The 26,482-nt window shown below is 41.8% G+C and overlaps 1 protein-coding gene across 3 annotated transcripts in view; it reads right to left on the reverse strand.

Moving 5' to 3' along the window:
• LOC131092141 (protoheme IX farnesyltransferase, mitochondrial) overlaps positions 1 to 26,482 on the reverse strand; it is a 95,849-nt gene that overhangs the window by 7,759 nt on the left and 61,608 nt on the right. For all 3 annotated transcript variants that reach the window (XM_058038683.1, XM_058038682.1, XM_058038681.1), the window contains exons 5-6: positions 25,596 to 25,666; positions 7,741 to 7,973 (exon numbers count right to left, since the gene is read on the reverse strand). In XM_058038683.1, coding sequence (XP_057894666.1) covers positions 7,741 to 7,973; positions 25,596 to 25,666 — 304 coding nt within the window. The remainder of the gene's footprint in view (positions 1 to 7,740; positions 7,974 to 25,595; positions 25,667 to 26,482) is intronic.

Here is a 26,482-nt window from a genome sequence, read left to right on the forward strand (position 1 = left end):
AAGAACAGACTTGCTCCTTCTGCCTTTGCTCTGGTGCTGCATATGTATAACAGGAAAGTGGCCAACCAGGCATTAAAATAAACATGGAATAGTTAAATATCAGCTCCAAAACAGATGTTGAAATCTTAACTGCATTTCCCAAAGCTGGTGTTTACTGCCTTGGCAACCTAAGAATGCTGTTTTGCTTAAAGCATAATTTTAGTAATTCTTCTGCCTTGAATAATGTGAAGGAATTTTAAAATTATTTCCAGACATTGGTAGCTGTGACTTAAGAGAGGAAAGCACTGGCCTTTTGTCTCTAGGAAACGGGTATGGGTTTGGCTGCTGTAGGGAGGGGAAGGCTTTGGCAGTGTAAGCTCAGCCTCTTAATGGATCATAGTCAGGAAACAACCACACACCGTTTTACTTGATAGCACACAACTGGCTCTCTTCCCTTAAAAGATGTTGAACAAATTACTCCTCTTTAACTCAGACAAGGTAGATTAGAGCTCAGAGATTTGACTTGGTCCAGCTGTATCCACCTGCCTGTGAGCACCCGTGCTGTCTCAGGCGGCCTTTTCCACCTTTTCTACAAGAAATTTTAACATAACCAGTCCCAAACTCTTTACCACGGTCCTATATAAGTTTCACAGGATGTTAAATTGACAAGAAATGTAGAGAATACATGTCCAAACCCTTTATTTTCTGTCTTCTATGCTCATCCAGATGTTTAACACAGTAGTCTTCCCTGGAGATTTGTAACTGTGAGCAATTCTGGGGGTAAAGAAAGATTTTAAAATCTTGTCAAAGCCTAGTTGCCCACTTCAGGTTCAACACAATTTTACAGGATTATTTGGGAGTATTGGTACAAAGATGCACAGTGGTTTGGAGAGTCATGGCCAGAACACACTGTGATGTTGTGATCCACAAGGACTGGTTTGTCCAGCTCTTGGTTGCATTTTCTGTTTGTGAAGGAGAGCTGGAAGGTACAATCATTACTGCCTGTGCTTCAGCTTGTTTTGGTGATGGAAAATGATTGTTAAATCAAGTGACCTCCAGTTACAAGTGTTCAAGATACTGTCCTGATATCATCCCTTCTAAAGAGAAATGTTACCAGCTACTTAATTCTTCCCACTGTCTTTAGAATTAGGAACGGGATTAGCTTGCCAAAATTTACATCCTAATTTGCAATTATGCAGCATTCTCAAACATAAAGACATTTGGGAATTACCTAGACACTAACCCTAACCCAACTGATGCAATTTCCCTCTACCCACATCAGCACCACAGCAAGACAACAATCAGCGCTTTTGCTTCCACTGGAAAACAAAAGTAGATGCTACTGCTTGTGCTGGATGGCACAGGAGTGGCGAAGCAGCCTTGAGAGGAGAAAGAGAAAGTGTCACTTGTAAAGCTGCACACAAGGTCCCTGGGCTGGGACAATGGTCCCGGCTGTCACCGTGGGATGCACGGCCCGGCCTGCATTGTGCCCCTCCAAGGTTACACCGTCGTGGAAACCAAGGGCGACGAGGAAAACACTGGAAAACTCAAAAGCTTCATGGTCAGGGGTTTCAACAGCTGTTTCTTTTGAAGGATGGCACAAAAGGCCTGTGGAGCAGGAGCATCTAGGGGCTGCAATAGACTCCTCTGCAGCAGCACTGAAAGGGAAGGGGGTGCTGGCCATGTGTTTGACTTGTCTGCAAAACAAAAGGATCCTCAGCATCCACCAGAAATAGGAAATGAAGTTGGCTGTGGGATTTTTCACCTTGAGAGAGTGTTCCTGGCTTCTGCCTTTAACAGAAGGAAGCCAGATGTCCTTAGGTATGCTCACCACATAGGAAAAAAGCTGTGTGTGTATGGATACACACAGGCATGTGCACTTCTTGTGTGACACAACAGGTTATTGCAGCCAAAAGCCTCACAGGGAAACACCTTTCATTACACAGGCAAGGCTGAGGAAACAACACCACATATAATTCGCCTTAGCTAACCCCAGCAATAGATGCCATAAAAGAAGAGCCTGTTGGGTAAAATGAAAATACAGTCTTTTGCAAATATGTTTAGGAAGTATTTACCAAAGGACCAGACTCAGCAGAGGATTGCAAATCTGCAGAGCCACACAGGGGCTCCTCATCAGCCACCTCTTTCCCCCAAGTCCCTTCTGCAGATCCCCCCATCCTGATTTCTCTGTGGGTGCTGTGTTTCACACCCAGGGGCTCAGGGCTACCCCATCAGCCATACACAGGGTAGAGAACCAGGCAAAGGGCATACTGCCTGTGAACTTGTGGGGTCGGTCCCCAGGTGCCCCAGCAGTGGAGCTGCCATTTCTTTTGTCTCTTATGAAGATGGAAAGGAAGAAAAAAATAGCCCACTGTTTTTTGTCCTAAATTCAGACCAGCTGCTCACTAGTATTGTCCCTCTGCCTCATTTTTACAGTTTTTACCCCCACAAAGCACACTCCTGGGCCCCCAGCTCCAAGTCTCATATGTCAGTGACATGAATATCTCTGTTTCCTCTGGAACAGACCACAAATTCTGCTCTTTCATCTGGGGCAGTGAAACCCTGAAAAGCTGAGTTTACCAGTGGGAGTTTATAGCCGGAGCCTCCTCTCCTCCGGCAGTGGGATGCTGGAGCTGCCCTGCTCTGGCGGCTGGCTCCCAGACCTGCTCCCACATCAAGGGGCTTTGAAAGCTCCAAGTGCTTAACTGGAAGGGACACAAAGATCTTCAAGCTAATTTAGCATGCAATTAAGCTGTTGTTTTGCTCTCCTTCCTACTAGCAGACAAGTGCTACACCAGGGAAAGTATGAGAGACTCCAGCCTTTGGCAGGTTGGGCACAGGCCCCCCTCTTTCCTATTCTCCTTTTTTTGTTACTGAAACCATCCATCTGCCAAATGTCACTAGCTGATAAGAACTGCCCATTTTTAAATCCCCTTTTGTAAATAGATGCTGGCTGACATAATTAATGTCTACCATACAACACAATTTGAATTACAAAGTAAAGGCAATTTAAAAATCAGCCTCCACATGATTACAATTGATACTGAGTCTATAAATTCCATACCCCGAGGAATTATTTAAATTTCTGAAAATGAATGAAAATCAGTACAAGATGTCTTTCAGGCGAACGAGAGCAGAAGTGGAGCATCTGATAAACTAAACAGTCTCTTTAGATAAACATTCTTTGGTGCAGTAATACCTATGGCTCCTGGGCCACTGTGGCTCTGCAATGTCTGCTGCACTGTCAGGGCCCTTATCTGCTCTGCCACCACCTACTCAGAATAAATCTCTTTAGCTGATAAGAACATTAGGTAGAGGAGCCCTGCTTGTCACTTCCATCTCACTGGGTGGTTTGTATGAACTCCGTGGCACCAAAGTGCTCCGCCCTGTGACACCGACCCTGCTCGCCAGCGGGATCCAGCCTGAGCAGAGCATGGGCAGGGGAAGAAGTATAAAACTTCCTGGGCCCCCAGCATGGCAAGGACATGGGACCATGTCCTTTGGAGCAAGACTCAAGGAGTGGACAAAGTTGATAAGGAGGCTGAAGCATCTTCCCTATGGGGACAGGCTGATAGAATTGGGGCTGTTCACCCTGGGGAAGAGAAGGTTGTGTGGAGACATCACAGCAGCTTCCAGGATCTGAAGGAGCTACAAGGAAGCCCGAGAAGAACTCAGGAAATGTAGTGACAGGACAAGGGGGAACGGATTCAAACTGAGAGAGGGAAATTTAGATTTGATATCAGGAAGAAATTCCTGGTTGTGGCATTTGAATCTACTCCAGTTTCAGTGTTCTGTTAACTAAAAATAACAAGTTTAAATGGACATTAGTCAAGGGAGAAAGAACAGCAGCGTGAGGATAATTTAAAGCATGTATGCACTCTTACACACCAGAATAAACAGCTCTGTTTCTTTCTTTCTTTCTGTGCAGAAGCTCAGCAGCATTGCAGCACAGCCAGGAGCTCTTCTGCTGGTGGATCCCATGCAGGAGGGGGATCTGGCACAGAACAGGGACACTGCCAAATCTTACCTACCTTCCTGTCTCTCTGCTATCACTTAAGGTTTTAAGTGAATGTCATTATTTTCCTGCTAGTCCTTCCCTTGCAAAATAATTTCAAGGTACCTTGATTTACTAGAAAAACAAATCTCTTCAGAAACAAATAGTACCAAGAAAGAACAATGAAATCTGATTTCAAGGAAGCAAACGTGTTACTGCAGATCACAGGCTGGCAGTTAAGTTCTACATAAATACCCCAGATATGTGGCAGTGATATCCTTGTGATAAATTACATTTATCATGCCCTTCTGACCGTCTCACCTGCACTCACTCCCCCAGTGAGGAAATGTTAACATTCCCCATCTTTCATCAGTTTCAAACAGCTGCCATTAAAAAAACACAACCCCCCACAAACCCACAACAAAGAATTCCACATCTTCCCAGAGATAATCTTATCTTTTGCTTTTGAAATGGGAGGTTTTCCCCAAATTACTTTGGCACAAAATCCAGGCATGGGGGCGGGATGTTCAATCAGGCTTAGGTGCATACAGTTGAAGTTACCTATTGGGGTAGAAATGGAACCAAACATTCCTGGGAAGTACCAGCAGATCTGCAAAAATGCATAGTGTAAGAAATTACACAGAGAGCAGTGAGGCTCGTGCACAGGCTGCCCAGAGAAGCTGTGGCTACCCCATCACTGGAAGTGTCCAAGGGCAGGTTGGATGAGTCTTGGAGCATCCTGATCTAGTGGAAGGTGCCCCTGCCCATGGCACGGGGTTGGACAGTCCTTAAGGTTCCTTATGAACCCAAGTCATTCTATGATTCTATGAGTATTCTATAAACTACAGTAAGTATTTGCATCACTGGAAATATGAGGGTCCCAGATTTCTATATGTAAATACACAGTATTTTTTTCTGGTGCAGGAAACTGCTAAGGTATTCATCTTTAAAAGTCATAAACAAAATGAGGACAAATTAAAATAAGGCTGCTCCACTCTGAGATACTTTGTTACTAGCTCTGGAATTGGAAACGAGGAACAAGCTTCAACTCTCTAAGGCACCATCTCCAACTCTCCCAAAGGACAAAATACCTCACAGCATCCATGTCACGAACTCCTGAAGGAAGCAGACACGGCTGTCCTAACTGTTACAACAGTTACAACAGTTTAACACTTGGCTGCCCACAAATGGTAATGAAAGGGCTACACTTAAATATTGTTTTCCCTATAACCAGCAACATGTACAACAATGTGGCTGCTGTGAGAATATTACAAGGAGAGAAAATCCACAGGAAAATGTAAACTCAAAACCCCACCACTTTAGTGGTGAGAACTTTCCTCCTCATTAGTTTCCTGCCTCCCTTCCTTCACATTCCTCTTTGTTATCGAGTAGAATGATTTTTTTAAAATGAGGTGCAAAGGCATTTTCACACCTCTAGAACTAGGTTAAGTCTCCACACTAATTACATATTATTAATGAGTTCAACAACTGAGACCAGGCTGGTTAGGGAAGGGACACGGGTCTGCGTATTGTGTATGGATGCACGCCTGTATTCCGCATGGATACGATGCTGCCAGGGGCTGAACTCTCTTACTGCAAAAGTAGAATGTTTAAAACTGGAAATCATACTCTACAATGCCATAATTTTCTTCCAGTTATTTCTTTTCTCTGTAAAAGTGTTTTTAGGGTTTGTGTTGTGTTTTTTTTGTTTTCCATTTGATACGGAAATGCACTAAAATATTACATTCCAGTCCCTGTTTTCAGGACTCTCCCCAGGTGTGCTTCATTACAAACACCAGTATCAGCTCAATAACATTTCTTTCTCTATTAAATAAGTTGCCTGGCCTTCCTGACACAGACTGGGAGGTGATTTTAAAAGTTTTAGCTATACATAACACACTATGCATCAGATTATAGTGTTCTGACAAATTCTGCTTGGATGGTTTAAAGGTAGCATCTTCCACTGGTGGCATCATTGCCTTCACAGCAGAGCTGGCACAGGGACACATAACCACATTTTAGCTGCAAGTTAGAGAGGAAGAGCTTACCTGGCCACCAGTGGGGTTCCCTGCTGCCCTCTCCGATGCTGTACAGGGACAGCTTTGCTCTTTGTGAACTAGATCTCAAAGAGCAAGTTGACAAATTAAAGATAATGACAGTCAGCGCCAGTTTAATCTGCTGGGCTTTCACTGGCCTCTACAGCAAGGGCTTTTGGAGACATGCAGCTCTGCACTACAGCTCCTCCAGGCTGAACTGTGCAGGTGAAGCACAGGCATATGAGTGTCATCTTTGGACACCAACTCTGCAATAAAGTGGTAAAACCATCACAGAAATCCCCAAACAATTAGTCAAGGTCTAAGTATCTGCAGCCAGAATGATATGAAATTATTTCCTCTCATCCTGTCCCTTGTTTCCTGGGAGCAGAGCTTGACCCCCACCTTGCTGCCCTCTCCTGTCAGGAGTTGTGCAGAGCCAGAAGGTCCCTCCTGAGCCTCCTTTTCTCCAGGCTGAGCCCCTTCCCAGCTCCCTCAGCTGCTCCAGCCCCTTCCCCAGCTCCGTTCCCTTCCCTGGACAAGCTCCAGCCCCTCAATGCCTTTTTTGTCATGTTCCCTCTGCTCCTCTAAAGTACAGAGCTGCTAACTATGTCTGTTATGCAGTCCTAACACAAGACACTATACATTCTCTTATATAAAAGTTCTAGGTCTAAGTAACTTTTGGAGAAGAGAGTATTTGTATAGAAGCAGCACACAATGAAAAAAAAAACCCACAACACCTTCCATCCTTGCTTTGGTTTAGATCTGTGCGGGAACATGTGGACACAAAGCCAACTCAGACCGAGTTTTATTAGGAAGTGCATAAAGAACAGATTTTGCAAAAATTCTGATAATTTCTAGTTAAAAGCCTTGTTGTTAAAAATATTATTCAAGCCTTAAATATGCACCCCCTGTGGGATGAGTGTGCACTAAACCAACTCTTAACAGACCTATTAATTGCACTTCATTAGTTGCTTCAGACTATAAGTTTGTGGAGCCACTTTGATTCTTAAGTTTCTAGCTGGCAGGAAAAACAAGGCCTGATTGTGTCAGAGTTGAGCTGCGGAAGAGATCAGTGTTTTACAAGGGATGTAAAAGTGGTTCACAGCTACTAAAATAGAAATCTTCGTTTGCTTTTCAAGGATGAGGGAAGGAGCATTTGTAACTTGGAGTTTAGCAATGGGTAATTAAGAAATACACCAATAAATTAATCTTCCCAGGATATTTTCTGGCTTGTGGAAAGACAGTAAAACACATCTAGGAATTTTCCAACTGCAAGGCCCTTGCAAGCTTCATCTGACTGGATATGGTTTTAATCCTGAATACGATTTGAACCCTGAAATTATGTAACATTTTCTCCTATGTGAATATCAAATATGCTACTTTCCTTCTGGATTTTTTTAAGATGGTCAGAACACATATTAAATAGGTCATGCTGCTTTATCAGCTCTGTTTTGCCCTGAAATACCTGTGTAAGGAGAGTGTTACCAAAATTAGCTGCTTTCAAAGCCTTACCACAGGATTACAGAATGGTTTAGGTTGGAAGGGACCTTAAAGATCATCTCTTTTCACCCTCTGTCATGGCCAGGGACAACTTCAACTAAACCAGGCTGCTGCAAGCTGTGTCCAACCTGGCCTGGTCAGGTCAAGAACATAAAGAACAAAGTTTACTGCCTTTTGAGTAGGTTCATTATCCTGACAAGCACTCACCCAACGAAAGGGTCTTGTACTCACCAGCATCCAGACTCCCAGTAGCTGCAGTCCAGCCCATGACGGGGGGAATGGCGCCGACAACAGCTCCCACCCACGTGTTGGCAATGCTCATTCTCTTCAGGGGCGTGTAACAGCACGTGTAGAGGAAGATGTTGAAGGCACCCAGGGCCCCGGTGAGAGGGTTCACTCCCAGTGTGAGCAGGGCAACTCCCGGGATTCCACAGCAGGCAGCAAAGCAGACAGCGAGCAGGGGGCTGTGGGGAGACACGTGGCACAGGCTGAGCAGGAGATGGCCTCAGAGAATGGCTGCCATCCCTTCCCTTCGGCCTCCCCCCCAAAATTAACACTGAATTTTTGTTATTGTTTTACTCAGTCATCCTAAATTTTCTTGTTTGAGCCCCCATCCTAACAAAGGCCTTCCCAAAACGTGAAGACAATCTTGCTACAGCTCTGCAATGGAGGTGATTCTTAATCTTGTTCACCAAATAAACTCAAGCTCTGCAAGTAATGGAGAACTGTTCTCCCTTATGGAGAACTGCTGCTTTCAGCACATCTTCCTCCTTCATTTTAATTTTAGTGAATTTAACCACTGGAAAAAGCACTCGGAGTTGAGAGTAAATTAAAATCGTTGCAGTTTGTCAGATTTTTAATTGATTGCAGTTATGCAACGGATCCTTCAAAACACAACAGGGTTAGACACAAAATTAATAAGCATTTATGAGAAAAGTAGTACATTCAATCATTTTGAAATTACATCAATAGGTATAAAGTATTCTTTGACTTTACTGAAAAAAGTCTGAATGTTCTACACCCCCATTTATCTGATGCACTGTACTAAGCAGAGGAAGCACAACAAAACAAAGCTGGCAGCAGAATCAAAAGTGGCTATCTTGTAAGCATGACTGAAATTAACTGAAGATATTTTAGGTTTGGTCAAAAGCAGCAAACAACAGTGGAACAAATTAACTCTGTGCATTTCTACTGTGCATCAGCTGAGAGCTCAGAGAAGGTTGGAAACTCATATTAAAATCTGTCAGAAAGTGGCTAGAGCTATGTAAACTTTTGCTAATAAATTCCACAACAAACATTCAAATAGGATGAACAAGGATTTTTTGTCTGGCTACCAGAACCACACCTGACAGGCAGCATGATACCACAACCCTAAGGAAGCTTTAGCTGTGGTTCCTTGCGCCAGATCAACATGTTTGCTGCTGGTGGGGATCTCCTCCTGTGTGCTTGTTTGAGGTGCTTGGTATAATAGGAAGAGAGAATTAAAAGCCCCTAAGAAATAATGTGGTGTGGGTAAGCTCTGGAAAGGAGGAAAATGCCATTACATTAGTTGTATTTAATAACCCATGTGGCTAAATACACACAGTCATCCATGTAAAACCAGAAAATATGTGTGCTTGCAACGAAGGTCTCTGCATGGAGTTTAGCTTTACACCTTTTGTTTAATTGAAAATCATGAAGCCTTTGTGTTCTACAATCCACTCTGCCCTCTGGTCAAATCCTTAACCCTAAAATAGGTGTTGCAAGCACCGCTCCAAGCCTCATAAGAAAATAAGAAAAATCTGCTGGTGGGGATGATTTTTATGGGAGTTTTATCAGCAAAAATTTCTACCAGTCAAATTTTTATATTTAAGATATTTTTTAGACCAATACAGTACAGAGATCCTGAATACCTGGAAGAACTGAAATGAGCAAATCTTATGCTAAAGATCTGCCTTCAATTTAAATTGACTAAGTAATTTTATCCAGCTTTTCTAAACCATCAAGAGATTTTACGCAATGCAGTGTATTGAGAACATATTTCTACTCAGCATTACCACCCCTGGTGTTACCAATACAGCAGGGGTTGAGGGAGGGTATGTCACTGCCTGTCACTGACAATAAGATGTATAAAATTTGAGGCTGTTTTCAGGAAAGGAGCCATATGGAGCTGTGCTCTCTGGTTCTGCAGCCTGTGGTGCTCCTGTGCAGGAGCTCCTTTGCTCCTGTGCAAAACACAATCTGTACTGCCAACGGTCCCAACACTGACCACAAACGCCAGAGTACTTCGTAGATGTTGCCCCTCTGTAGTGAAAGTCTGAGCAGGCCTGGTTAAACAAATCTATCTTGACTGATTCTTGAATAAAATACAGTCAGACAGTAAACACCAGATTCACACAATACTCACTCTCGAGGCAACAAAAGACCAGTGTGATTCTATGAGGGCTGGGTTTCCCACATCTACCCTGCAGGGCTCACAGACACAAATGAGGGCACAGTTTGATCTAATGCAACGAGCACTTTTCTCACTAATAAGGAGTGAAGACTTATCTACATGTCTCCAGTTTAAACGAACACTGCCCTCCATGAGCAGGCACCAGCCCTTCATGTCTCTTCTCAGACAGGAAGGCAAAGGGTGGGAGTGTAAAGCCCTCCTGTTCTGCCTCACTGTGTCCCTGCAGCACCAACAGCCCTCGGTGCCAGCCCTGACCCCAGGTGTCTGCTGCCTTCAGTTCCAACCAACAGATCAGAAAAATACCTTTAAAAATACAGCTTTATCAAAAGGGAGGGGTGAAGTTAGGTGGCTGAGACCTTCAAAAGATTTGCTGTGATCCTGATAGATGAGAACACATTTTTGTTTTTCAGTTTCTTCTTTTTTGCCTCTTTAAGGGGAGCTCCTAGAGGCACAGTATGTAACCACAGAATCACAGAAGTTTGTGTTGAGAGGGACATTAAAGCCCACCTTGTTTCAATCCCTCTCTGAAAGGCAAGGACATCTTCCAGTAAACCAGGTTGCTCAAAGACCCATCCAGCCCGGCCTTGAACACTTCCAGGAGTGGGGCAGCCACAATTTCTCTGGGCAATCTGAGGCAGTTTGATCAGTGTCTATAACAGTGTCTATAATTGTCCTGATGCTCTCGGGGGAGGGCATAAAGTCAGTGGGGTGGTTCCTCTTAAGCAGCTGAACTACTTTACTCTCAGACATCCTGGGAACATCACATTTTCTATTTCTCTCTAGTGTTTCCTCAACAAAGAAGAGTAATTGTTTGACTTACAAAGGCCTGTTCCTAAAATTCCAACTGATCTGGTCATACTGTGATCTGATGACTCAGCTTTGCTATTTCTGCCTCTTTAAATACTCTCTGGCACCACATAGACACTGCAATGAGAAATCAGGACTTTTCTTTAATGGTGGAAAATGAGGTAGAAGAGAGTTCAACTCACTCTCATGGAAACTTGTATAAGCAATTCCTCACTGCGAGAAAGAAAATATTTGAGGAAAATGCAGAGAGATTTCAGTCACTGGTGATGCTCTTTCTGCTTCAGTGACACTGCAGATTTTAAGACAAGACTGAGCCTAGGTTTAAATCACGGCAGTTTAAAGGGTATTCTGATTTCTACTAGTTTACATCTTCTGGGGACCAGTGTGCATGTCCATGCTCACATTGTTTGTTAGTACTCAGGTACGGGGGTGCACTCTCCATTGCCAGGCTGATTTGATGCACTCTCCATTGCCCCACATCTCATCAAGGGACCATAGGAGATCAGCACCTCATTCTGGAGCCAGAGAAAGGCTGAGACACTGAGCTGTCACTGAATTTACCAGTTGTTACTGAATTTACTGAGCTTCACACAGCTCCTCTCAGTACAGCCTCATGCCACCACACTGACCATGTCAGCCTTGGGCAACCCAATGCCACAGAATTCTTACACAGTGCTCAAAAGGGGCTGAGGGGTCTCTGATGGTTTTCTTCATCCTTAAACCATCCCATGCAGTAAGTGCAGGCTGGTGATAGACACTCATTTCATTTGGGCGTTCATGTTTGCTGAGGGAATCACTCCCATGGGAAAAAGGCAATCTTCCATTGGAAAACTGGCCAAGGAGCTAGCTCAGAAAGCAAACATCTTGAGTAAGAAACTAGGTTTTATGATGGATTCTTGGGAGGAGTTGGTTTCAGTTATTTGGCTGATTAAAATCAGGCTTTGGAAAAATATTGCAAGTGCCAAATGAGTTCTCTTGAAATTTCAACTCTAAAATACCCAGTATGTCACCACATAGGGCACCTCCTAAAGCCAAACCAAAACCTAGTAGCTGTGCCTTGTCCCTCTTCTCTCTTCTACTGACAACAAATACACTAAAATCTACCTAATTAACGTGCTAAAAGACATCCACCTTCAACTAAAAGCTTTTTAGAATTTCATCTTGACTAGTGAATAATCAAACTTCTCCTGATGCAAAGGAAATGTGTTGTCATTTCTTTTCCCAGGGAGTTCACCCAAGATGGCCTCACCCAAGTCACACTGCACTGAGAGCATCCAAGAGGAGAATGAGAAGCAGGAGGAAGATGGGGCCCACATTCTCCTCATTCAGGAGACATGCTGTTGTTTGGGCTGGGGAGGATTGCTCAAGGACAGCCCAGGGCTGCTGGGGGGAATGGGAACAGGCAGGAGGAATTCCACATGGGCACTCTTCAGCTATCTCCTACGCACATGACCATGAGACATCCGCATGAACCCTCATCCAGAGGAGTGAGGAGGCTTTGGAGGATGCAGCAGTGTATTTTAATTCATGTGCAATAATATAATCCCTAAACTAGTCACCACTTACAGATATTCTGGTTATACTCAAACAATGAGCTTACACACATGTGCAGGAAATAAATTTATTTAACAGGATCTGAAACCATGGATAATAGTATTTACTGACTCACAGGCTTATTTGGAAAAATTAGGAGGTGAAAACAAATCAAAGCATTTGCCTGTCTATAAAATTACTGTAGTATTTTACCTATTTCACAGCAGCATCAGCAAGCTTCATGTCTATAATGATCAACAGTGGGACTACTTACACAGGCATTTCTGTGCTGTCTTTGCCAAAACATTTTGTAAAGGTGACTGTCAAAATACAGTTTGAACTACAATCTAAAAAACTGTTAAAAATGGGGCAAAAGTTTAATGAATTTTTTAAAAAATAGAAAAAAAAAAACAACCAAGAGCAAAACACAATTCTCTCTCAAAACCTGTGAGTATTTGAAATTATGGAAAATTCCTGCACCAGCATCTAATGCTTTAACCTATTCCTGTGAAGAGACTGACAGTCCCATACAAGTGCAGACACAAAGCACATATGAATCCTGGACAGGTGCACTCATTCAATCAGCAGTTCTATGGGATTCACATTCAGATATTATGTAAATACATAAGAAACTCAATTTGTGACCATGTGTCAATGGGAAACTGGGCACAACAAACCTACATAAAAAGTAGGTGAAGTATAAGTGCATATATTTTAAAGTTAGATTCAAAGCCTAATACAAAAGGTAATAAATCTTATCTTCTCCCTGTCTGTCAAAAATCCTTCATAGATGTGTCACCTACTTCTAAAAGTGTAAACTAAAAAAAACCCAAACAACAATGCTCTTTTATTTAGTTGCAGCATGAGTGGAATACCTTAATGGATTTGGAACATTTAAATTCCCAGTTGATTATTCTGAATTAGATGTCATTAGTATTGACAACTGTCCCTCATGCCACAGGACCCTGGATCCGTTCTGCCAAATGCAGGGTGATGCTCTAAAATAAGCAGAGCAGGGATGGTGAAGGAAGAATCCAGGCATGGGCTTGTGAAACAAGGAGGGTGGAAAGAGAAGAAACCTTATTTAGAGTAATTTCCATATCCCAATGAAGCCAAATACATACCCTTGTGTTCCTCTGTGTGGGTTTTTAGTAACAGCAAATACTCTGCACAGACTCTGCCCTTTAAATAAACTGCAATTTACCTACTTTTGAATGAGACAAAAACTGGGTTTGGGTTTTTGTGAGTTTTCTGTGTGATCCAAGAGACAGGTTCAGTAAGACCACTGTGCTTCTTCCCCTTGCTCACCCACAGAAATGGTACTAAATTATCCCTGACTTCAGCATCTTCCATGGTGGCAGGCAAACAACGCTGAGACAACAGAGGTGAGACTGATGGCTTAAATTAATTTCAATATTGCTACTCTGGGCCCAAATTCTATCTGCATATAGTGTCAAAACAATTTGTTGTAATAAGAAGAGGGACAGCCTGAACCAGGTTCCTGCACAGATGGGCTGAAAAAAGCAGGAGCTCAAGAGAAGGTATTTTGGCAGACAAAGAACACAAGTGTGACCCTCATCTGCAACTACATTTCACCATCACAAGCTGAGATACGAGTCCAGTGCTGTTCCAAAACCATAATTAAAATCAGCTTTCAGGAGGAAGCATCATAAGTTGCTTATTATTTCTGGAATCTCTAGGTACTAAAAATGTCCCCAGACTACTCGTCAGTACAAAGCTACTGGAGAAAGCCCCCTCCTCTTTTCCCTAATTTTTTCCAGGTCAGCAATAAGTTTTCAAGGCTTCTGAAGCCACTTACTAATTTAGACAAAAGCTTCAGTCTGAAGGTTTCGCCCTTTTCCAACAGCAATGAGAGGTTACACAAACAGAAGTTCAAGTGCCACCCCTTTGATGGTTTCTGTGGCTGCAGAAGCCCATGGTCATGAAGGCGAAAGGATGTCCATGGAGACACCTACCTACATCCATGCAGAAAACCATACTCCCCCTTAGCTGCTGATTTAGTTTTGCTCATCTCCTGGCATCTTCTCAATTCCTGCAGCCAGGCAAGACTAAGAGTTGCTGGAAACAAGTCCCAGGGCAGGAGCTGGGCCTGTAGTCAGCATGACTGTCTTACAGTACTGGGCTTTGGCTTGGTCACCTCCCTCAGTGGGAGGAGCATCAGCCAAAAGTATTTTTTTTAAACTTATATTTATTTTCTTTAAGATCAGCACCCAAGAACTGCTGAACTCTGCTCAGCAGCTTTTAGGGATCCACCAGAAAAACTGGAAAAGGCCATCAACAACAGGAGTTAGAGCAGGCAACCCCATCCCACCTGGAGAAGACAGAAAAGAGCCAAGGGTGTTATGAAGACTGACAGAAGCCTTCATGCTCCCACAGCTGAGGTAACGGGGATGCAGGCCCACCTCTTTCAAGCACACATCTGGACTGCATTAGTGTCATTCCCAGCCCTGCCTCCCCTGATGGACAGATGCCTGGAACTGGCAATGGGGTCGTCTGCTGGTGTGAGTGCCGACAACTCAGCTGACTGCAAGAAAGGAGCCAGAAGGCTGGAAAAGGACATTTTGCCCCAAATTGCCACAACAGCATCCCTGAAATTAGTTTTGATGGAAAGGTAAAAAATTGCCTCACACAGTTTTTATGTTTGAGGTAAGGCCCAGAGCATTCAAAAGAAATCAGTAATCATGGCAGAATGCTGAATGATGGCAATCTACCAACTCTGAAATTAAAATTTAACTTTCCACACAAATCCTTTCAGGCTGTCTATTTATATATTTAGTAATAAAAAACATATCCATGACCACTGTCAACTGTAAAAGTTCTATCATAGCAACAACACTACTAACTTACAGGGATCAGTAGCTTCCTTGCTGATGACTTTACTAAAATGATTCTAATTATTTTTACAAAAAAAATAGATAAAACTCTCAAAGAGCTCTACAAACTGAGGATGTACCTGATAGAAAAAAACATCCACATTCGGATGTAAGATTCTGAATCAAAGTCTTTACATGATGAGCTGATCTAGTGGGTTGCATCCCTCCCCATGGCAGAGGGGTTGGAATTAGATGGTCTTTAAGGTCCCTCCCAATAGAAACTATTCCAGGATTCTGTAATACATCATGACCCCTAATTAGTATAGTTTTGAGGCTGAGGTTTTTAAGGACTCAAAGCAAAATATTTTTACATTCAACTAGAACTTTCAATTATAGATTGGATTAGTCTCAAGGAATGATTTCTTTCCAATTAAAACAAAAAAAACCATAGCTGTAATACTGGCAGAATGGACATACTGCCAGACCTTTATTTCTTTCATGTAGTTCTGATTCAGCACCAGTCACAAGCCTTACTTAACACAGGCAACTCATGCTCTCACTTTTGGTATTCTCTTTTACAGGTATGTTGTGGCTGAATATTATGAAAAGCCCAAGAACCTGCTGATTTGAAGCTTAAACTAGCAAAGTACCAGAGTTACATTAAACAAAGCAATATATATTAAACTATATATATATCAATGAGTGAAAATGGTATTATTTTAAGGGAGAAAATGTTGAGGAAGAGTTTAATAGATATTAATTTACTCTCTTTCAGTCATGCAAGAAAGTTTATGAGTCATGATAAGGGGTGAAGGATGATGCAGTTTAAAACTAAAGCGTGAGAGTAAACTGCACTTTTAATTGGGAATTCAATTTTTCTCCATCTACTGCAAATATCAGAATACAGACTATCTTTTAACGCTGAAGATGCACAAACAAATGGGGAGCCTTGTCAAGCTCTTTTTTTTTTCTTAGTTAATGATTTAATTTTGTCTTCACAGGTTAAGAAGTAGTATCTACATTCTGTCAGTGTCTGGTATTTCATCCCCAAAAACATGTTGCTGTGGTCTACAAGTACTAAGAGTATTGAATTTTATATCAAACTCATATCAAATCACCTTTAACTGAGTGTACCACGATTTTTAAGACTGCCAGAAAACACTTGTTGCAATTCTGCCCACCTGTGTTTTTGTAAATGTCTTTTTTGTAATCTGCTTTCTGGTAATGATTATGATAAAGATGTTGCTAATCTCAGACTGGACAGTACTTTTCCCAAAATGGGAAAAAAAATAAAAGCGAGGAAAATAATGAAAAAGTTCTAAACCTAACTTGTAACATAAAATCTGAGCTAAGGAAGAATTCATTGTTAAGAGGAAGTATGAGAGTGGCAGATGCTCCCCAAAAATCTAAGGAGCTGGGTTAACCAGTAGCATTTAAGCACACTTAAACACCACAGCAATTATGTCTGCAGAAAAAGAGTTTACAGACACAATCCTCAAGTAAACCTCTTTAAAATTCAAATCTCTCTGAAAGGAATCACCCCTAATACCTTTCCTTTGTCCATAGGGCCCAGCCAGGCCCATCAGCACCAACCTGGACATGATTTTGAATGACAGCTGGACCATCCACAGGGAAACAGGGAAGGATTCAGTGAGTGATGTCTAAATCTCTCAAGGAATGTCATACAGTGAGAACTTGGCATAAACAGAGTTCAGTGATGGATAAAATTCATGTATTGCTGGCTAAGTCTCATCATTGAGATGCCTTTTTGAGTTTGCCTCTCAATTGCCACCAGCTCCAGCTTTGCCATCAAATATACTCACTCAGAAGTGCATTTAGTGTAAACAAACACAGACCAGGCTAACATACTGCCTGTCTGTGTCAATTCATTTCTCTCCCAAAGAAGAAAGAGACCAAGCACATAGCCCAGGCCACCCTGCCACAGGTGTGTATCATTGTACAAAAGCATGATCAACACTGTAATTTACACAAAGTGGGGGCAATGCTCCCCTCACTCCTCAAGAATCCAAGCTGCAGATGTTCTGTCTCCCCTGCTAGATTCAGGTGCTTTAAAACTATCATAAACAAACACGGCTGATTTAAAAGAATAATTTCATCCTGAAAGGGACACATCTCTCTTTTTTATGCTTGCATAAATAAAAATTGGCTTGATTGATTTTGCTGAAGGTTTTGCTAAGGTGATGCAAAAATTTTTACTCAGCCAAAGAAGGAGATCAAGAGTCCCACACTCAGCATCGAGCTTTCTCTATACATCTGCTCTCAGTTTAACCAGTTTAACTCTCTGCAAATGATACAAGGATCTGGTTTTTCATGCTTTCATGAGCCTGCCCTGAGGTCTGAGCCCAGGTCTGGGATGAGATAGCTCAGTGCACCGTAGGGAGACTTGTAGTTCAGACAGAAGTAGAACTTTTATGCTTCCCTTTGTTATTAAGCAGATACTCTAACTGGGCCTCATCACTTCACTTGGAAATAAAGAATTACAAATGAAAAGGACCTATACTTACAAAATGTTTATGCTCTTATTACACTTGATATCTACATCACAATGTTAATCATAACAACCCTGAGGAACCCTGTGCAGTGTCAACAGGCTTTTGGTATACGGCTTTGTTAGGCAGGAGTGAATGGGTGACTAATAATATTCACAGCTTCCCGCAGTCATGAAAATGTAAATATTTTTTTAAGTGCTTACAAGACAAACCTACAGTAAATCTGAAAAATGTCCCCCATAATATTTAAACTAAATTCTCCTCTTTGATCTAACCTTAGAGTGTGGCAGTGAAGTGATCCATTTATTCTACTTCAAAATCTCAGTCCTCTCTTTTAGAGCCAGACACCACCTAACTAACAGGATGGATAATTTGGTTCCTCCAGAAATATTTTTCTGATTTAGAATGATTAAATATAACATGTGCTTCTGCTAAGCGCTCAGCCAAGATTTGGAAAGCAGTGGTAAAGAAGTCTCAGGTGAGATCTCAATCCCATTCAGACAGAGAAAACTGATGTTCTAGGGTATTTTTATCAACCTGCTCCTGGAAAAACAGAAGAGAGAAGATAGTTCAGTCATCTCAGCACAGGTTCTAAACACTGCTTCTAAATACATTTCCAGGAGCAATGAAAATGAAAGAATTAAGTTATTCCCTACAGCAAAACAGAGCAGGACAAGAAGCAAAGGTCTGCCATGGGAAGAGGATCAGCCTCTAGACACAAGCCAGTGGAAGAGCAATGGAGCAGATTGAGCCTGACAAATTTCAAATTTCAGATTTCCTTTCTGCCCATCTGTAGATTCCCCTGCACCACTGCAAACATGCCTTTGACACCCACAGCATGAGAACACTCTGTAGAGAAGTCATAACTACCAAGTCTCATCTCAGAGGTGAGGAGGATGAGGATGGCTGTATTTTGGGATTCCTGTATTACCATCGAGGTAGATTGTCTACAGTTACCCTCCAGAGGTACAGAATTTTTTAGAGGAAAAACAAAATGAAAAACCCTTCATATACCATCAAAGTGTGCAAATAGAACATAATTGTCATAAATATTGTCACACAGGCAGCAATAGGAGTCCCTGCGGCTCCTTTCCAGCATGATTTATAATTTTATATTCCTTGTGATTTTACATCCCTAGCAAAAAAATAACGAACTAAAACATATCAAAGCCATTCTCCACATATCTCAACCTCAGGAATGCAGCTTTTCTAGTCATAGAGACCAGAGAGCAAGCATCTGTGTTCACACAGCTAATTAAAGTGCAAGAAAAACCTCTTTTATATCTGACTTGTGAAGCTGATAACATGTAAGTTATAACTTGTATGAGACATGATAAACTCTGTCCTTCACAGAGGGAAATGGACTTCCAACATGACTCACTGTACACAGATCTCGGGGCATAGCAGCTTCTAATCAGAGGCAGCTCCATAATGGACTCGATGAGCAGTGACACTTCCTACACCACTTGGCACAGGGTGAATGATGATGCTGTTGTTGTTAAACCAGACAAGGCTCAATACTAATACAAGGAACAAAGTGTTGGGGTTTTGACTGCATTAAGCCAGAATTTACAAACATGAACCTGAAATGTTTGACAGATATTGGAAGAAAAGCCATCAGGAGAACACTGCCCCCAATATGGGGAAAGGATCATGGGCTTCAAGATTAAATATTGTTTGTTTGTAAAAATTCACTTTAACATTACTTTTGGAGAAAATGACTCATTGCTAGTCAATTAAGAAGAGAAGTGGCAATGGTTGCAATCAGTGTCCAAGAGGCCCATCCACACAAGACACAGAGATGGCAGGATTAGTGCACAATGCTCCCTCCAGCTCCTGCGGCTCCAGCCCCCCGGCGAAGAGCTGACATCAGAGGATAAGACAACTCCATCAGGAGCCCCTATCACTTCTCTGCAGTGCTCTCCACAAGCAGATGGAGCAGCTATTTAGCCAAATGCACCGTGACTCCAGCTTTATACACGAGCATGTGGGATGTTTCCTAATGTGCGGCAAGGCACAATGTACTCCGATTTATCAACTGTCCCACATGCAATTAAAGATTCAGATAAATAATTTGGGGTAAACACCCATCGACTGAGCTGAAAAGCAGCAAGGCATGAGGGGTCAAGTGTTTCTGCAGGATTTATATGTACCAAACAGAGCTGCATGCAAAGGAATGTCTGGGTTGAGCTGTGGCAGAATGAGGCCTGGGCAGGAGTGAGCTGGAGAACCAGCAATTGCTTCATTTCAACTGGAACAAATTTAAATGTGGAGTTAATAAAACAACCCTCTTTACTGCCCTAAGAAACAAAATATATATGCAGTTAGAGCCATATAATTTCCTCCTAACATACATTTTGATCTGAGGAGAATGTGCAGTATCACCATTTTTCTGTGCATTCTACAAAAGGCCTCTAATACCTTAGAACCATTTAATCAACATCCCATGCAGGCAGTGAATAGATAATTGAAATATAAGTAAGTACTGTCATCCATATCCCCTTTGGGAAAGAGACACAGTATATCATTGCATTAAAACATCCTTTGATGTGGGTTTTATTCTCATTAAACTATGTTTTAGCCCCAAGGTTTCTCCCTCCAAACCTCTCTGTGACATGACCATGCCAGGAAAAAAAAATTTAAATACCCCGCTGTTCAAAAGGCAAGAAATACATTTTTACAAGCAATTGTACATGTCAAAAATATAAAGCTGCCTTTTTAATTTCTTGTTTACCAAACACAGTCAATGACAGCTCCTGGAAAACACAGGGTGGAAAAAAAAATGAAGGCAGGAGGGTGGTGGTGGGGAAGCATTTACTTGTTTTTAAATAATAAAGCCTGAATACAAGCAGGATAAGAAATTCTTGAAAAGACTGCTGTGATGGTGTCTGCTTTGAATTGTGCCGTGTTTAAACAAGAGGAAAGCCTCCCACTGAAAAAAGAAACATTTTTATCATTCAAAAAGATCTCAGGGCAGTCCCTTTAAAATGAGGTATTTTCTAAACAAAGCATCAGAATGTTCCCCTGCAGGGAATAAGCATCTAATCTCTTAAAAATTATTATTCCTGAAGAACTGCAGATTTATGGAGTTTTTGTTTTATTTGTTTTAACTTAAGTAGAATGAAACCTGTCTGAAATGACCACCCAAGGGAGCAGAGCCATCGGCTAAGCAGGGGCTGAGCTCTAAAGGGGACCCAAAGTTGTACCAAGACCCCTGGGGAGGTTTAAATCTCTGGCTTAACCACAGCTAGCAAAACCCTTAATGCAGGTCTCTGCGTAAGCCTAGGACATGGATTTTCCTTCACTTTACATCCATACAGCTCCACTAATATCAGTAGGAACATTCCTGATTTACATTAATGTTAAGCATAGAAACAAGCTAATTACCCTGAGTTATCCACAGTGATTACAGGAGAAATTTTGTTTTAAAATGCACACATTTTTTCAGCGTGAGCTGGTTTTGTTACACTTGTAATAGTCGGCTGGCTACAGGCAGCAGAGTGGAAAACTTAGTGTTACATAGAAATAGTCTAGAGTCACAACGTGCTTCTGAATAAATAAAATTTCACATGTTGCAGTTTTCTACTAGTTTACGAACATCCAACTTCCATATCTGCAATTGTGACTACAATTCACAAATATAAGCCATTGGTGAGAAACAGTACTAGCACAGGAGCCCTTTTTGGTCTGATTCTTCAAGAGTCTGGTTTATAGTTCAAACTGAGCCGAATCAACACTCCACTCAGAAACATCAATAAGTGTTACTGTCTCCATTAACCGCAGCAACCATCAACTGTGAACATGAGAAGTGGAAAGCTCACAGACAGAACACAGCTCTTGGGCATTGAAGCCATTATATTGAAGGGTTTTGAGACAAGATCTGGAGGAACCAGGTCTGACCTCAGAGCTGAGACTGCTGTGAGCAAGAGATGGGTCTTCATCTCTCCTAAGGCCTCTTTCAGCCTGGCCACCCTCTAAAGGTACCTGTGTAATGCTTCATGGTCCAGGTAAGCAAAGGAGAAGCCCTAGGCCCACTTCCATGCAGCCACTGCTGAGTGCAAAGCCAAAGGACTGGGTACAGAAAACAGCTGTAAGCTGCAAAGTAGCGCAGGAGCAGAATTGAACAATGTCTACACGGTCGTGAATTGGCTATTTAGAACATACTGTTCAAGGTCTTTTTTTCTTAAGATGAGAAACTATCCTTGTACAACTATGAAGTCTTTATGAGTGATTAGCACAGTGGATCCAGTAGTACTCCAAATTCATATAACTGCCAATATTCAGAAGGAGTGTGTGCAGGTAAAGGGTGATCAAACCTGTCCCTTTGCACAACATAACAGAGCAGGACACTTGTCACCCTTGAGATTGATCTCACTCAGTTACTGCAGCTCATACCAGAGATTTGTTAAAATTAATCTGCAGGAAAATTAAATCCATTACCTTAAAAAATAGGGGAATAAATCACACCCAACAGGAAATCATGAAAAGCTGCTGCCATGTGAAATTTTTCCTCGTCAATGACACAGAATAAATTCATAGAAGGAAACAGTATCAGCTGTTATTATAATGCAGAACACAAATATGCTCAATGAGGTTAACACTGCAGTCCAAGTATAAAGAACATTTCAAGCTGTTCGCATTTCCAAACAAGACTTGAAGGGTCAGAGGAGGGAGGAAGATGTGGGCAGGCAGGATGATGGATGGCACTCAGTGGCACACTGTGTTTGGGGCTACTCTTGTTGGTTTTGCAACAGGATGTCTCTGATTACTCTCTGAATAGAGAATAAGGATGGTTACATCTCATGGCTCAAAGGGAACATTTTTTTCAGAGTCTTACAAATTAAACAGAACATTGTAAAGCAAGGAGTCAATAAACTATCTGTGTTGTTTGCCACAGATCTCCCAACAGTGTCAGAAGATTCCCTGGAGGCACCAGAGTAGGGGACTGGCAAATAAGGTAAATGTGTTCTTATCCCTACATTCAGCAGCCCCAGCTCTGCAGAAACCATCTGTGCCATTGCCTTTATAAATTGTCCAACCCGAACATATAAAATATAAAGCAAGGGCACACTGAGCCACTAAGTTATTCTTGGCCATCAAGATGATGCAATACAGAGACTTCACAAAGGATGGAGGAAAAGCCTCATCCTTCCAGAGATCTTTGCAAAACTGGCTCCTGGCTCACAGGGAATGATGGACAGGCCAAAGCTGCCCAACTGAGACACTTCTTGAACATCACCAGTAAGAGAACAATACTGTCTCCAGCCAGATGTCCACACCTCAAAGTGCAGCCTGGGCCACAGAGCCTTTTTCTGAAAGCTACTGACTGATGTTCCTCATCAATGCCAAAGGAAATTTCCAGTCCTCAGCAATTCACAGAAAAGGGTGACATGTGGGGGTTTGGGAACCACATGAATGTGTATGCAAAGAAATTAACCCCTGAGAGGGACTTGTGTTTTCTCAAACTGAAGGCTGCTGGCAGAAGGGAAGGGGAGAGATGTTGTTGGAAGCAAGATCACTTAGAATGGACAGCTGGTCCTAACCCTGAACAAATTGGGGGCTGAAGCTGCAAGTCCTTTGTGGAGGCCACAAAGCAGAACACATGGGAATAGTTTCTCTACAAAAGCTTAAACTTTCCTAATGAGCCACTTCTGTGAACTGTCTCACTTAAAATGGAGACACCAGCTCATCCAGGGACTGCATGACTCAGTAATTCCAAGAACCTCACTGGGGCTACCAGTGTGACTGTAGTACATACAAAGCATGTAAGAATTCTCTTTGTGATGACACAAGCTCTAGAAAAACTCTCAGTGTCCTCAGTGCAGTTTTCAGTGGGCAGGAGTCACATCAAAGCCACCACTGAAAGCCTCTCCAAGGAGGTGCAGAGCCAACATGACCGAGAGTTAACAGCCTTCTCTCTTAAAAAGGGATCTTAAGCTCAGGGCAAAAATTACTACCCATACTGTCCAGTTCTGTAACAACAACTATGCCAAATAAATAAAAAGCAAGGAAAGCAAGGAAAAAAGAGAATATATTTACAAAGAGTACAAATGAAGATGGATTAGAAAATTATGTCTTGTTTGCACTGGATAGCACAGATGTTGTAACACAGCAGAATTTAAAAAGCAGTAAATGTTTCATGAAATGAAGCAGCTAAAGAGAAGAAAATGTCAGCACTGAAATGTCAGACAAATTTTGGGCAAGAACTCCCCAAACTCTCTGAATTATTTCCCAGAGCCAAGACACTGGTCTCTTATGTACTATATGTCCATCCCTCTATTGTCTGGTTTTGACTGGTTTTAGCATAACCATTTACAGGTTTTATTTTATCAGCCAGGAAGGTAAGAGTTCAAGGAACAGCAAGAAATATGTGGCAAAATACAACAAGGTTAGATTACGTGCACTGGTTTATTCTCCTCTGACACACTACAGAAGAAATAACCCCAGTCAAGGTCTGAGTACTCCACAGTCTGCAGGGAGCAAGAGCAGCATCACTCAAGGGAAGTGACACTAAAGAACTTTAAATTAGCTGTTGACAGGCAGGTAGATAGATTGATGAGTGATTGCCCAATGTCCCCAACATTACCATTTTGTGGTGAAAGCAAATATGAAAGGGGGGGAAGTAAGAAAATCCATGAAATACGGTTTTGCCAATTTGCGGTGCACTCAGATGACAGTGAAGTTCACTTATGGACACTGGAAACATAAAATAAATTGTGTTCTCTGAATCAGAAGTTGACAGAAAGTTTCTGAGTTATATTTTTGACTCCAGAAGCACTGCAAGCCATGCTAGCAGACCATGATAAAAATAAAATAACAATAATAAAAAGAAAATCTCCCCATCATTTTTCCTCCTAGTAAGTGTTTCTTCTCCCAGAATGTAAGGACCACATGCAAGGGAGGCAGAAGTGCAAGTCCCCTGAACCACACAATTAAGCCTGGCTTACTGTATATCCAAAAGATGCCCTCACTGCAGTGGTCCTTAAAATATTTTTTAAATTAAATTAACTTGGAAATCTGCAATTAGCACCACCTTTGAGAACAAATCAGAACAAGTTTATTGAAGCGCTCTAACTATTTACCACAAGAGTGAATTTACCCCCGAGGTTCACTTGAGTATTTTGTCTCAATTTTCTTGTAGTTTCATCTATCATGTTTTTTTTCAGTCCTCCAAAGGTGATGGATAAAACACAGAAATAAATGGGACCAACTGTTCACAGAAGCCTAAGGGAAAACATAATTTTGTTATAAATACTCTTTGGCACAAATCATGGAAATGTAATACTAAAATTGTTTGTTGAATCATTTATGAATTGGGCCTTCAGTTTTAGTTTGCAAATAAGTTAGAGGATTTTTATTGATGTTCTTTTTCACTTTGCTTTTTTAGTTGCCAAACAGCCTTTGAGAAACTAAACTGATACATTATCCAGAAAACAGAGGGAATTGAGGACTTTTTAAAAGGAAATTCCTATGCTAATGAAGGACTTTTTTTGGTGGGGGGAGGAATTTACTTGTAGATTATGATAAACTTTATGATAACAAAATTTTAAACCAATTTCCTAAGATGCCACAATGAGTTTTCAACCAACAAAAGATGTAGAAGCAACACACATTTTTGTGTTTGTTCTTAGATGGGAAAATTTTAGGATTTATTATTACAAAACAAAAGTTCAGTGGAACATAACTGCATGCTGCCACACCATACACAGAGTCATTACACACGAAGAAATATGTAATATGAAGGGAAATTCTACAGTATTGAGAAATTCAGTATTTTACAGCTGTGAGTGCCCAAACTGCTCACACAGAAGTTATAAACATGAAGAAACAGCAAGGAACAAAGAATTGCATTTCTCTTAAATGTTCTGTCTCAAAGTGTTACTTTTCGTCATCTGAAGAGGGAGAGAAACTTGGAAATAGATAAAAGGTTCATTCTTTCTTAGCCAGAGCAGGTGTGCATTGCCTTACCTGATCTGTCCTCGCACCAGTGGTCTGTTTTTAGTCCTGTTCATATTTGAGTCAAATGGAACCTCAAAAAACTGTAATTAAAAAAAGAAAGGAAGAATCAGAATGAAAGGATACCGGAAAACATGCCACACATGGAATGTCCTGTCTGCATCTGCAGGTGCTTTAGTTTCTCCTTTTGAAGGTTCAAGGATACAAGGAAAAGAGTAAATGGGTTTTATGGAGCTCTCATTGATTCTTCTGGCACCCCCTTAGAAAGAAAATCACCCAGAGGACAAAAATAGTTTGCACCCAAAAGTTCATCATTTGAAGTATGGTTTGATTCCAAGTTCTTTTCTCAACAGGTCTGACACATCTTTTAGATATACATTTGCATACACACATGAAAATCACGGAATCATTATGGTTGGAAAAGATCTTTAGGATCATCCAGTCCAACCAGCACCACCACTATGTTCACCATTAAACCACATTCTCAAATGTCACATCCACAGGTTTCCTGAACACTTACAGTTATGGTGACTCCACCACCTTCCCTGGGCAGCCCTTTTCAAAGCCTGACAAGCCTTTCAATGAAGACATTTTCCCTAATGCCCAACTGGAACCTCCCTCGGCACCAGTTGAGGCCATTTCCTCTCACCCTGTTCCTGTTCCCTGAGAGCAGAGCCAAATCCCCACCTGGCTGCACCCTCCTGTCAGGGAGTTGTGCAAAGCCAGAAGGTCCCCCCCTGAGACTCATTTTCCCCAGAAAATGATGATATAGATCACAGTTCTATATTAATACAAATTGTCCTTGCAAATGTTCTTTGAAGACCTTCAGGTCTTTAAAAGACAAATAGTAAGGTTTTTCCAGTATCACCTACCTTGCCAGTACCTATAACCCACCCCAA

This window comes from Melospiza georgiana, chromosome 21 (genome assembly GCF_028018845.1).
Source record: "Melospiza georgiana isolate bMelGeo1 chromosome 21, bMelGeo1.pri, whole genome shotgun sequence".
In the NCBI taxonomy this organism is placed as follows: Eukaryota; Metazoa; Chordata; class Aves; order Passeriformes; family Passerellidae; genus Melospiza; species Melospiza georgiana.